The 13,264-nt window shown below is 41.6% G+C and overlaps 1 protein-coding gene across 4 annotated transcripts in view; it reads right to left on the bottom strand.

Moving 5' to 3' along the window:
* The window catches only part of Mpp7 (MAGUK p55 scaffold protein 7), a 211,763-nt gene that overhangs the window by 26,261 nt on the left and 172,238 nt on the right, over positions 1 to 13,264 (bottom strand). For all 4 annotated transcript variants that reach the window (XM_063253710.1, XM_013151266.3, XM_063253711.1 and 1 more), the window contains one exon: positions 6,886 to 7,056. In XM_063253710.1, coding sequence (XP_063109780.1) covers positions 6,886 to 7,056 — 171 coding nt within the window. The remainder of the gene's footprint in view (positions 1 to 6,885; positions 7,057 to 13,264) is intronic.

Genomic DNA, 13,264 nt, shown 5'->3' with positions numbered 1-13,264 from the left:
CTGAAGTTCAAAGTCAGCAAGAACCTTCTCATACTGAACATGCCATTTTTATCTCACTGGTATTTTAAGATAATATATGAGAATGACTTTTTCCTAAAACCTTTTTAGTTGCTAGAAATTGGCTTCAGGCTTCACAAGGATTATTCTGTTTAACCCAAAAACAAACCTAGAAAGGGACACTCTACTATCTCTACCTTTCAGATGGGGAAACTGAGGCCCAGGGTGAATGCAAGTGGTGCAGCTGTCATAGGACCACTGAGGGGTACGCAGAATTGGGGTACTGCCTCCTAACCCAGAGTCTTGTTTCTCACCTTCAACAGGACCCTGCCTCATGGTACACAGAGACAGGGATTTTCCCAAACAATAAAACTCTAAACTGATTTATCCTATGTCAGAAAGGTTTACTGAGCAGTGGCTACACTGAAGGAAGAGAATCATAGGAAATACTTGGGAGAACAGATATATAAACCACTCTGGGCTGTCCTGAGCTGTCACCCTGGTATGTCATTTCCTACGAAGGTCCCTGGGCAGATAGGGGCGGAAGGACACACTCTCATGTTCAGTCAGTGGCACCAGGCACTGAGGTTTGGAAGCCTACTTGGCTAGGTGTCTTTGATTTCTGACAGGTTCATGAATCCTTCCTTAAATAGACACATTGCTAATGAGTCTGTACTGACCTAACATGTTTACATCATCTCCTTTCTCTACCCTTTCTAGGGAGACACAAGATACACCATTCCCTAGGCATAACAGACAACCTGACAGACAAGAATAAGACTAATATTCTCCACTGTCTGTTCTGTTATAATGCAATTGTAATCAGCTTTAAAATACTGCATTGTATCAGCAACTGTTCCAAAATGAGGAAACAGAAGGATAGGGTCTAAAGAATTTCAGTTGGTTACTTTTCCTATAAGATTTTCAGAATAAAGCTAAAAAATAGCAACATGTCCATTGATCAGTACAGACAAAGCAAACCTGAACTGTCACTGAACAAATCCTGGACAGCAGATTAGAATAAAACCCACAGAGTTTAACCATCATTAAAACACAGAGTTTGGTACCAAGGAAAGGAGAAAGCCCAAATAACCTGCAGTCAGTTCAGTCTCCAATCCAGGCAGCTGAGCCCATTCAGAGGGCAGCAGGGCTTGGCCCTGGGAGCCCCGCACCAGCATCCTGCAGCTCCTGTCTGGCAGCATTAGGGAAAGCAGGATGCACTCCCCTGGAGTAGAGGTGGAGGACCCAAGGCATGTGTGCCTCAGCAGGCTATTTGTTATCACTGAAAGCTCTAGAAGGTTGGCTGTGACTGCCCTCAGGATAGGAATCAGCAGCACCGAAATCTCCAGAGCTGAGCAGAACACAGCCTCCAGCCCTGTCAGGCCCTTGGCTCAGCTGGTGCACATGAACCAAGGTCCAGGTGACTAGGGCACACGTGACATCTGAGAAGCCCTGGAGGAGGGGCTGGGGATCAGACAGTAGGGCAGAGGTTCCTCTTCCTGTACATTTTCTAAGGCCGCCTCTGCCTACGGCTACCAAAAGCCTGGTTCTTCCACTCTGATGACTGAGATCAAGCACAGAAGCTTTTCCTTCGCTGTCTGGGAGAAGCAGCCCAGGTGGGATGTGGAAAATGGGAGTAGATCTGAGGGAAAGAGCAGGAAAACAAGCCTAGAACAGTCCAGGAGTTGTTGGTGAGTTTTGAAGGGAGGGATGGTGAAACAGCAGTGATGTGCAGAACAAGGAGTGAAGCACGGAGAGTGTGCGGAGTGAATGTGTAGGAGGGAACAGAAAGCCTGTGGGGGAATGAGAGGGACAATGACCCCGGACCGTGCAGCACTGAGGAGGTGGGCAGCGGTGCTTTGCTGGGCTCAGACCTAAACTTCCACAAAATGAAGCATTCATTAGGTCCTAAATCAAAGAGGAAAAGGAAACGCACGATATTTAATCTAGCTTGCACAGCCTTGATTATCACAGATTGAAAGTGTGCTCTACAGTGAGGAAGGAAAGAGGGTTCTGGTCTCCTACTACATGCATCTGAATCAGCTCCACTGCACAGCAGCTGTGACATCTCAGACAATTCACTTCTTCCTGTGCTTTCGCTTTTTCCATCTGTGAAATGATTGTGAAAAGTATTTACTGTAGTCATGGTGGGGAGTGCAGGCACTATTGTATGCATAGCTTTAGCTACTGTTAGAACATGTCACAGAGCAGGAAGGGCCTTCTTGGGAAACAAACTAGAACTCGGAAATTCTGGTGGGGCTGTTGGAAAGCAAGGATGCAGGGCTGTGAAGCATTCTGACTGGATGATAGCAGTGGAGAAATCTGCTGAATAAGAAGAAGCAGCACAAAGGCGATTTTGATTGCTGCTGAAGCAATTCAATTAACTACAAGGCCCAGAAACACCAAAGAATGAAGAAACACAAGTGGGAAAGAGGATATGGTCTCCACTCCCAGTACTGCCTGTGCTCTTGCTTCTCTTAGAGCACTCCGAGGATAGTGCTCCTGTTAAAGAGTACAGGAGGAATCTCCTCTGAGAATCAGGGCTCAGAAAACTGGGAACTGCAGGCAGAGACAGAAGGAGCAGTCACTGAAATAGGGTTGATGACACAGGTCCTAAGTTAATCTATTTGCTCAAGGTTTGACCAATGAGCTTCTGCTTACTGATAGTGGAACCAGACTGCTAGCATTTATGCACAGCAAAAACCCCAAATTCTTCAGGTCATTCTGTGCTATCTGGCTGACAATGGAATGTTTATTATTTTACTCAAAATGCAGCTGGGATGATTCCTTCAGTCTCCTGTCCCAGTGATCCTTTGAAACTCTCACTGGGAGATTTGGAAGCTGGGATTTTACTACCCAGATTCTGAGGAGGCTGACTAATATGCAGACATGATGCCAACCCAAGCTGTGTGTGCAGAGGACATTACTGCTTTGGGGATCTGAGCAGCCTTTTAGTGGGGAGCATTCACCAGACCCCACACTCCCACTTATACAGACAAACTCTGGGCAGCATACAAAAAGCAACAACCTGTGGTTTCTGCAAAGCAAACATCAACAGCCAGAGTGTAGAACAGATTCAAATGTGACAAGTGACTTCCAATGGGATGAACTTTTCCACTGTATTTTCCTCTCTCATCCTGAGTTTCATCCAGAGTTTGAAAAGGCCCCATGTCTAAGTTGTACAGTGGAGCAGTAGCCCAGGGTATGGCTACTTGATAGAACTCAGTCTCCACAAGCCACGCACAAGTGTAATGAACCCACAGTACCACCAGAAAGGACTGAGAAGTGAACTAAGATGCAATCTACCTCATGTCTCTGTGAGCCCAACTTATCTGACAGACCCAAGTGGCCTGGCAGACACTGAAGAGTGACCTTGTAAAAGCAGACTGGCCTCAACTTTCCTAGTAAGGGAATGATCCCAGATGAGGAAAGCCAGCCTACAATACTTCAGGAATTCTCAGATTGTCATGGTTTGTAATAAAAAATGCTCCCGTAAAACACACATGTTCAGAGGTGGGGCTTTTAGCAGGTGCTTAGATAAATGGGTGCTAGCCTCATCCAAGAGTAACCCAGTGATGAGTAATAGCTAAATGTGCTATCAGGAAGTGGGGCCTACGTAGATGAAGTAGGTCACTAGGGACACTCCTTGGAGGAGACATCCTTTCTGTTTGGCTCTTCCCTGCTCCCTCTGCTTCCCAGCTTCCATGAGGTGGGCAGCCTTCCTCCCCCACAACCTTCTGATGTTTCTACCTTGGAGCCAGTTAACCATGGACTGAACTGCTGAAATCATGAGCCAAAATAAAGCTCTTCTCCTTTAAGTTGTGCGCATCAAGGTATTTTAGTCACAGCAATGGGAAGGGGATTAAAACAGAAAATTGAGAGCAAAGAAATAGAATCACTGGTGTGACTATACCTGCACATGTGATTCAGAATTCTTTGAAACTGTTCTGTGGCAAGAGTTTGGAAGTTTTCAGCACAGGGTTGCAGAAGCCTTACAAGGTTACAAACAGCAAGAAAAGCAATTCTTCAATAAGCTCAAACGATCAGAATACTGGTGGGAGTGGCGACCATAAAGACTACACTTAGGAGGTTTCAGATGGCAACAGGGACTCTACTAAAATTGGACTAGAGGCCTTTTGGATCACATTCTGGCAAACAACTTATCCATTTTTTGTCCATGTCCTGAGGCTGAGGAAGATGAGCTTAAAGATGAGGAACTAACTGATATGGCAGAGGAAATTTCAAGGTATTCAATATTCAGGCTGTGGCATGAGTATTGCTAGCTGCTTTTATTGAGATTTACAGTGAGAATTCGCAATAACAAGTAGGTAACTATTTGAAAAACTTAGTTTGGCCAGAAATGCAGCACATGTAAAGTCAGGGCCAAAGAAAGTGTATGTTGAAGTGATTATTACTATTACAAAGTAGCCAAGTACTTTGCATTAGGACAAGAAGAAACTTTGAAAGCATCTCAGAAATCAGTAAGGTCTGAGATAGTTTAGATGAAAGGGTTCTTCACTGGAGAAGAAAATCCCTACAATTCGTGCTCGAGAAGGGCCACCTGGGGAATTGGTTTTGTGGGATTTGTTACACAATACCCAGCCATCTAAGCATTCAGAGGTTACTGCTACGATGGTCCAAGGGAGCCAGCTACTTCTAGAACTGGAGGTAGACCTTGGCATCATTCATGTGATGCTGATTCTGAAGGCATATGAGATGAAAGAGCTGTAGGGTCATAAAGGTTTCTACCCAGACTTCAAAGCAAGGTCTGTGAGGGTAAGCAGGATGTGCCAGGTTCACAGTCCCTGGCAGAAGTCCCTAAAAGAGCAATGTGTGAAGCTATGGGAGTGAAGTCAAAGCTGCAACGAAAACTTCAGGAAGCTAAATATGCCAGAAACATGAAACATGGAACCTTTCCCACCAAAGAAAGCTGCAGATCGTGAATAGAGCTGGCCCAAGAGAGAGACCACGTGAAGTGCAAATGTCAAAATAATACAGGCAGAGCTGCCCAAGGTCTTTGGAGCATGTACCCCAGAAGCCAGACATGGAGCTACAGGATTTAATATTTGCCCTCTGGCTTTCAGCCTTATTCTGGTCCTATGGCTTTCCTTTCCTATTATTCCCTTTGAGAATAGAAAGACTTACTTTGTGCCCTTATATCTTGTGAGTAGGTAGCTTGCTATTTGAGTTTTATAGAGGTTTAAGGGTTGAGAGTTTTCCTTGAGTCTGAAAAGACTTTGATCTTGGACTTTTGAGAAATCCTGGAATTGCTGATGTTTTAGCAACTTGGATGGAATGCATTTTTCATAATGAAATGGACAAGAGCCTTTTGGAAGCAGAGTGGAAGGGTTTATACATAAAATTCATCTTTTCTGCTAAGAGGCTCATGAGTTCAAAGGTGGGGCTTTTGGAAGGTAGTTTGATCACAGGGGTACCAATCGCATCAGTGGATGAATTCTGTGGTGAGTGCAGAGCTGAATGTGCTATTAAGAGGTGGGTTGGTCAGAGGGATAGGTCCCGGGGACATGCCTTGGAGAAGAGGCAATGAGAAGGAAGAGACATTGTGGATTCAGCACTATGAGGGGGAAGTCACAGTAGGGACACCAGGCTGGGAGATAGCTGGGAGATCTCCCGTCGCCCCATGAGGGAGTACAGGAGTTATACACAACCCTGGGCTCTATGTGAACTGTGAAATGCTCATATTGTCAATTAGTAGGGCTCCTCTGGACCTAGAAACTAGAACTGAAAGCACTGTGAGCCCTTCATGAACATGAGCATCATCGGGAGTGGTAGTGAATGCCTGTAATCACAGCACTCAGGAGGCCGAGGCAGGAGGATTGCCAAGGGTTGAGGCCACCCTGAATTACATAACAATACCCCATCTCAAAAAATCAAACCAGACAATTAAACAAATCTAGAGAAATATTCTTCTAGGTATGATGTGGAGAGGTTCAGTACACATGGATGAGATATGAACACAGCTGAAAGGGAGTCTTCGATTTTCCTCTGAAGTGTACAAATAGGTTATTTCTAAATTATGCAAACAATTTTGGTTCTGATGAGGCTCATAATCACTTCCAGTGGCATGAGATGTGAAAAACACATTGCCTCCCCCCAGCCACTCACCACTGTTTGAACTCACAGAGTTCCAAAGGGTTTCTCCTCACTAAGTTGGGGTAAATCCTTAGTTTTTTCCATTTATTTTCATCCCCATAACTGTCATCTTGAGTTCTCAAAGGCACAATTAACAAGAGACACTGTGCTCCTTCCCTTCCAAAGCTTTTCCAAAATCACTGGCCGGGATCCTGGGAGCTGACAAACCTCTCAGCACATGTCTAGGGGACCACAGTGAGGGTGAGGCAGAGTACCATGAGGTTGTGTCCTCCCACATCTACAAAGGCAGGACAAGCAAGTGCTAGAATGTTACTGCAGGAGAAACCAGTGTTTGGGGAAATATCCACATGCATTTATTAACTACTTTAAAGCAATTTTTGTTAACTGACTCTACAGTTTGAAGTAAATATCCTTGAAGTCTACAGTAACTATTTTGCCAAAAGTCCAAATGCATTGGAACCTTATACTATACAACTGCCTCAAAATGAACTGAAAAAACTTGCATTGTATTAAAAAAAAAAAAAAAAACTCACATGCCTTAGTTGCCCTGCTAGGGTTCATGAATGGCAGTGATGTTTGCCAACCCTCTCCAACTGAGGGCCCCCCGAGGTACCAAGACCATTTTCACAGACATTTACTAAAGATTTCAGTTTAGACACTATGCAGACAGTGTCGGAGGTGAGAGGATTTGCGGTTTCGATTATTATGCACGTCAGAGTTAAAGTCTTCCTATCTCACGTATTTCCTCAGAATGCTATACAAAAGCACACTTACCAACCAAGACCACCAGCCTGTATTTCTCATTCATTTGTCGCCGATACGGTGTCACCTCTTCGTAAGTGGGAACGTCCGCTGTATCATATTGATCACTCTTCTTGCATTCATACATAGATTTATTTGTTTTTTTATCTTTTCTGCTAAGACGGAAACTTCTTCTAAAACCAGCTGCAAATAAAAAATATACATACGTTCAGTAATGACTAAAATAGAAAACTCCACAAAAACAAAAGTCTCTCGGTGTGGTGCAGGAGATTTAGCATAGTGCTTAGCAATAGCAATGTTCTGGTTCAATTCCTCAGGGCCATGAAAACCAGGAAAAAAAAACCTCAAAGTTGGGTTAGTTTTTATCCACTGTAGTACTGTCACAAGTACATTTAATAACAGAAAACATACTATGCAATTGCAAAAAAGAATAATTTAGATAATTATCCAACTTTTATCCAATTATAATATTAATTTTATTTGGTTATAAATCATAAAGAGCTCTTTTCAGAAATCACTGAGTAGAATAACTGTAAGACAAAGCCAAATAAGCAAGAAGTCAGAAAAATAATTTTTCTCAGAATGACTAGTGAACACATTTGGTTAAAAAAAAAGTTTAAAATACCATAAAAAACATTTAAAATATAAATGACAAAATTTCCCATTCTAAATCACAAAAAAATTTATATTTTAAGCATAACCTAACCACATACCTGTAGCACAGACAGCATCTACTGTTAAGTAAAAAAGAAAACCAAGTTAGGATTTGAAGGTGCCTGGGCGGGGTCTAGTATGGTCACCCAACTGTCCCAGACTCCTGGGTGAAGGAAATGACAGCCCCTCCGAGGAAACTATACTTTCATGACTTCAAAAATGAGCTTCAGGCATGGGCTTAACTCTGTACCTTTACCAATGGGTCCTATGATGTTTTACTACAATATTTTCTAACTAAATAAACTCCACTGCTACGTAACACACCTACATCAGCTGACAGCTACCATTTCACATGTGGGCTTAAAAGTTCAGGCTGAGGTTCCTTTTGTTCGTCAAACTGTTCCTCACGCTGCCCAACTGTTCTGGTTTATTTCCTTTCTAAATAGGTGGTGATTTTCCCCACTACAGTTCAGCATTTCAGTAAGGTGTGCCTTCCGGGTTCTAACCAGCCCTGACTCCCCCAAATCCAGACTCAGAGAAGAGGAAACTATAGGTTGATTAAAATGTAGCCTGTCTTTTATATCAGGAATACAGTACAAAAAAAAACAGAAGAATACTTTTAAATGTATACAAATATATTCTCTTTGTAATGAATATTGATCAAACTGAATTGATAAAAATTTCTCTAAATATAGAGATTTTTAACAAAATGCAAATTTAAAATAACTGGTCTGTTGAATTATAGGAAAAAGAAGCGAATAATAATTAGCATACTGTTTGAGAAACTAAAAGGTTAAAAATAATTAGTACACATGGGCTTTTGATTCACCCGATGGATTCAGAGTTTAATAAGAATCAGTTAAGCTATGAAGAAGGGAGTGAAAAGTTCACCTTACTGGGTATTTTTGTGACCCCCCAAAAGCCAGTTTAATTGCAGGAGGTCATTGATTACTTGAAGGGTTTGAGAGGAGGAAGCTTGGTTGAAGAGGGAAAGAGAGGAAAACACAATCAGTCAGGAAGCCCAGGAGCGCCTCCCAAGAGATGGGATTTGAGGGAAGCAAAGGGTGAGATGTTCACTGGAGATGACAAGGACCAGGACAGGCGAAGTCTGAACTCCCACCGCAGAGAGAATGCAGCCTGCGGTGTAAGGGCCAGGGGAAGAGCTGCCCGTTACTCTGTTCCTCCTGGAACTTTGGGAAAGATTTGTGAGAATCCAGAAAAAGTTTCCTTGCCATTGCTGTGTACATGGCACAGTACACAGGAAAGGGCCCCCATGCTTACAACTCACTCGCCCCCTGCATGCATTAGCACAGCACTTCCCAAACAAGGGTGTCTTCCGGTGAGCAGAACCCCATGACCCTGTCCACCCCCTCCTCCATCCTTGACTCTGTCACCCAGACTGAGATCTGGAATAACAGCACTTGTGCCTTGGCACAAAAACTACACAGTAGCTATTTCAACCAGAAAGCTTGAATGCCAGCGTTTCACCGTGCTCTGATCTGGGGTTCCCACGGCTCGCATCTCCTGGGAGGCAATTACAGGATAAGCAGGTAGAACAATAAATGCCTTCACAATTACTAGGATTTTCCTTTAGTCACTACAAAGTATTGGCACTAGAAATGGATATAACTAGAATATAAATGCCTCATCCAAAGCAAATATGGTGGAAAACTTTCTAATCAGCTAATTACAGCTGGAACTTGAATTTGAGAGGACTTACTTAATTGAGTTTTTATGATTTGCTGAAGGTTTTACTTTCATCATAAGCAGGAATGTGGAGAAAACGGGGAAGGTAGTCAGATTTTTAAAGTGAGGTTGTAGGAATGTCAAACAATGGGGGCCAGCGTGGGGCAGCAGCTCATATGTGTAATCCCAGCTCCTCAGGAGGCTGAAGCAATAGGATTCCAAGTTGCAGATCAGTCTAGGAAACTCAGAGACTCTGTCTCCCCAACAGAAAGAGAGGAAGAAGGAGGGGAGGTGGGAAAGAAAGGGAATCCGTGCTTGATGAAAGTTTACTGAATTGAAATCATTAAAAAGGACAGTAACAACCACTATCATTTCTGTTCCACTTTTTTTATGCAACTGACAACAAAGCTGCAGGATTCACTTCACATTTTCAGTGGAGCTTATTTTCAAAGGAGCAGAGGAAAGGAAAAACGGCCATTCATGACCCTAGGAGCCAGGACTCTAGCATCACTAGGCCTGCTCCTGCCAGGCACAGGTCGCTGGTCACCGTCACTCTCACACTCAGGTTTTTGGCAGTGACATCAATCATGGGAAGATACACAGGTGACAAAGCCTGGACCAACATTCTCACTATACAAAATTGAGAAGCGGAAGAACCCTGGGCCAGGGAGCAAAGGGCAGGAAGGCAGGAGCGGGTCAGCAGTGTGCTAAACCAGCTGCACATCCTAGGGGTTTCCTCTAAGCCTCATCTTCTCTAAAAAGCGGATCACAGCATCTGCCTACCAGGTAGTTAAGGATGAAGTCATTCATGCAAGCATCTCCATTATGTCTCTAGCTACTTGAAAGAACTTTAAGGCCTTCCTGGTATTCCTGTAACATAGAGGCCAGCAGCAAAGGGAAAGCTACACGCAAAGTCTCATCAATGAGTTTTAAATTGAATACTATCATAAGAGGTAAAGCATTATTTCAGCAAGGTTTAAATCTGTTGGCTGGAGTTGGGGTTATAAGCCCTGGTTAGCATGCATAAGGCCGTGGGTTCAGTCCCGAGCCTCACGATCAATTAATCAATTGATAAATCATTTAAGCTACCTACACTATGCTCTTTAGAAAGGCATTTTAGAGAAATACAACAGAAGAGTTCAGTAGGTACTAATCATTCTTCTCTTTTAGATTCTCTTTTCAGGAAAACACGTCACTTTTGCTACCATATTTCAGTTTAAATAGCTTCATTCCCTCTCATCTTCCTTATTTTGATTTTTACTTACTTCTATATACACACAGAAGTTGCATTTTTACACACCTGTGTCTTATACAGACAGCCATGCAGCCTCTGCATGTACACACTCATACATACACACACAGAGTAAGAAAACAAGAAGGAAAAGGCTCCAGCCCAGAACATCCAGAAACGTGGCCAGAGCAAAATAACAAAAGATACAAAATCCACTCTGTTACGCGATTATTTTTCAGACAAAAAATAAAAGGCTCTTTTGCTAGAATCTGTCCGCCTAAGTAGTCAAAGGAGAGGGGTCCCTTGACACGGCCCTCTTAGCAGTTCAGCGCCTGTAATGTTCAAACTTCAGTACAACATTGAATGATGTGTTGGTACCCACCAGCTAGGTCTACACGTAAGGGAGACATAGTTTTGTGTCAGGAAATGAGGTTAAACAGTTCTTGCCTTGCGTTCTTGGTCCTCTTACTAGAAGGGAACCCTCCATCGAAAGTAAACAGGGAGCCCTTTCAGGTAAATGTGGATAAACATGCTTGTCTAGTTAATTTCAGATCATTTTCTGTACAACAGTCTTAGCAAGAACTGGCATTAAAAAAAGGGAAAAGAAAACTTACCAAGAATTACAGCAAGGGAACAGTTTTAGACAAAATGTATTTTCCCTAATATTTCATATTTCTACAATTTGTAACGGGCTCAACATTTCTATGGACAGAGTCACCCACCCCAACCTGGAGCTCACCCGCAGCGGGGACAGATTTGTGCTTTTCAAAGGGACAGCATGTTTACCTTATTGCACTAGGAAAGTGACTTCGGAACGAGACTGCTGCTGCGGGTCAGACCCCGATCACATGGAGACATTGTGTGTCATGTTTTCCAGCAGACGTAACTTATGACTTAACAATTTAAGATTTGCATAAAGTGAAAATACGAACATTTAAAACGGCTTATTAGTTGAAACACTCCAACAGCTCTCCCTGTACGTAGCTGCATATGTCACTGTGATTTCATAACGGTGAATTGCTGGAATTAGCCGGATGTTGTCTAAATGTTCCTCACACTGGCTAACAGTGTCCATTTCTCCCAGCAATATTCCCAACTCCCCATTATTCTGCAAAAGAAGTGCTAATCACTCCTTTTAAAGTCTTTATTGACTTGACAAGTAAAATAATGTACACCAGAGTTATTTTAACTGGAAGTAAACTGAACATTTTTGAGTTTATTCCTTGTATTTCTTCTATAAACCAGTGGATATTATATTTGCTCGTGTATTCATTAGGGCCTTTATAAATAACACACACATATTTTAAATGAGTTTGTAAGTTCTTTCATCTAAGATTTTCAATATTCTTTTTAATTAATCATAAAGAAATGTAAAATGGTTGTGGGCTTGAATCTGTACCTTTCTTACCTTTTGATTGTTTCCACTGTTTTAATGACATTCCTATTCTTAGGTCCGATAAATATTCAGCTATATTTTCTTAAGCTTTAAGAAATGGGTTGCAAGGCTTTACACTTAAATTTTTTATCCCATCTGGTATTACTCAAATATAATTAGGAGATCAAGCCTGTGAAGTATGGCTGAAACTTTGTTTCTCTAAATAATTAACCAAGGATCTCCAAAACGCTACATAATCCTTTTACCACGTTATGTTGACACTTACATTGTATTGCAATATCAGATTGTAATTCATGAAGGAAAAGGTGACTTTGGCCTGAGTTTATGTCACTTATTCTCTTACTAATAATATCAGCACCAAACAATATTATAAGTGGTGGCAGTAGTTGGTATTATGGAGAATTTACCATATGCCAGGCACTTCTCAAAGCGCTTTATCTGGGTTAATTTACCCAGTTCTCACAGCAACCCTATGAGGTAGGTAAACACACCCATGTGTGTCAGTGAACTGTTTGGTACAATTAAAGTAATGGATTTGGTTTAGGTGTCAAATGATGCAGCAAAGTCAAGAACAAAGTCTGAAATGCTACCGTGTAGCATTACAAAATGAGGAATACAAAAAATGATGAGCCCTCTTTTTATAATTTACTGGGAAAAATTAATAAACAGGGGGAGAATTTCTTATTTTAGGGATTAAAAAACATGAGCTGTTCTTCTGGTAGAAAATAAATTTTCACTTTAATTAAACATAGGTTCATATCCCTGTATACTCAGATGGTAAGTAAAATACAAAAACATACAAGATGGTACCACTAGCTCAAGAAACTCCCAGTCCACAATGTAACAAAAATCCGTCACCAATACCTGCAGTTTAAAGTATTTGCCACAACGTCCCCCTTAGCACTGTGGTGGTCAGGGTTTTTACAAACATCATATTTGACTTACTATGACATTTTTCTCAAATGAAATATTGATCAAGCATTTATAATTTGGTTCTTTGCAAAATTAACCCATGGCACTGCATTTATATAATACATTCGTAAAGAAAGAATTATTTTAATGCTTTTATATGCAAAGTAAGACTCATCTGTTACTAAAGTAAGCTTTGATGTTGTACAGAAATTCTTACCCTATTGTTTCAAATGGAACAATATTTCAACAGCAAAAAGTGAAACCTTAGAAGAAACCAAAATATGAATAAGTATGGAAATACTTAATGAAATAATGAAACATCTCCAAAGGAAGGGGCTTAAAACCATCAAACTTAAAATGATAAACTATACAGCACCACAGAAATGCACTTGATATAACAAAAATAGTAAAAACTGTGTAGGGTACAATAATCATACACTGCAATCTCTACTTTGTTACTATATAAAAACTGGTATGATACAGAAATACAGAAGAAAATACATTTTAAAAAC

The sequence above is a fragment of the Cavia porcellus genome, unplaced genomic scaffold, assembly GCF_034190915.1.
Source record: "Cavia porcellus strain 051 isolate PalLab524CR breed Dunkin Hartley unplaced genomic scaffold, mCavPor4.1 scaffold_7, whole genome shotgun sequence".
Taxonomy (NCBI): domain Eukaryota; kingdom Metazoa; phylum Chordata; class Mammalia; order Rodentia; family Caviidae; genus Cavia; species Cavia porcellus.
Note: the sequence above shows the minus strand (reverse complement) of the source record. Positions and strands in the feature narration are given on the sequence as shown.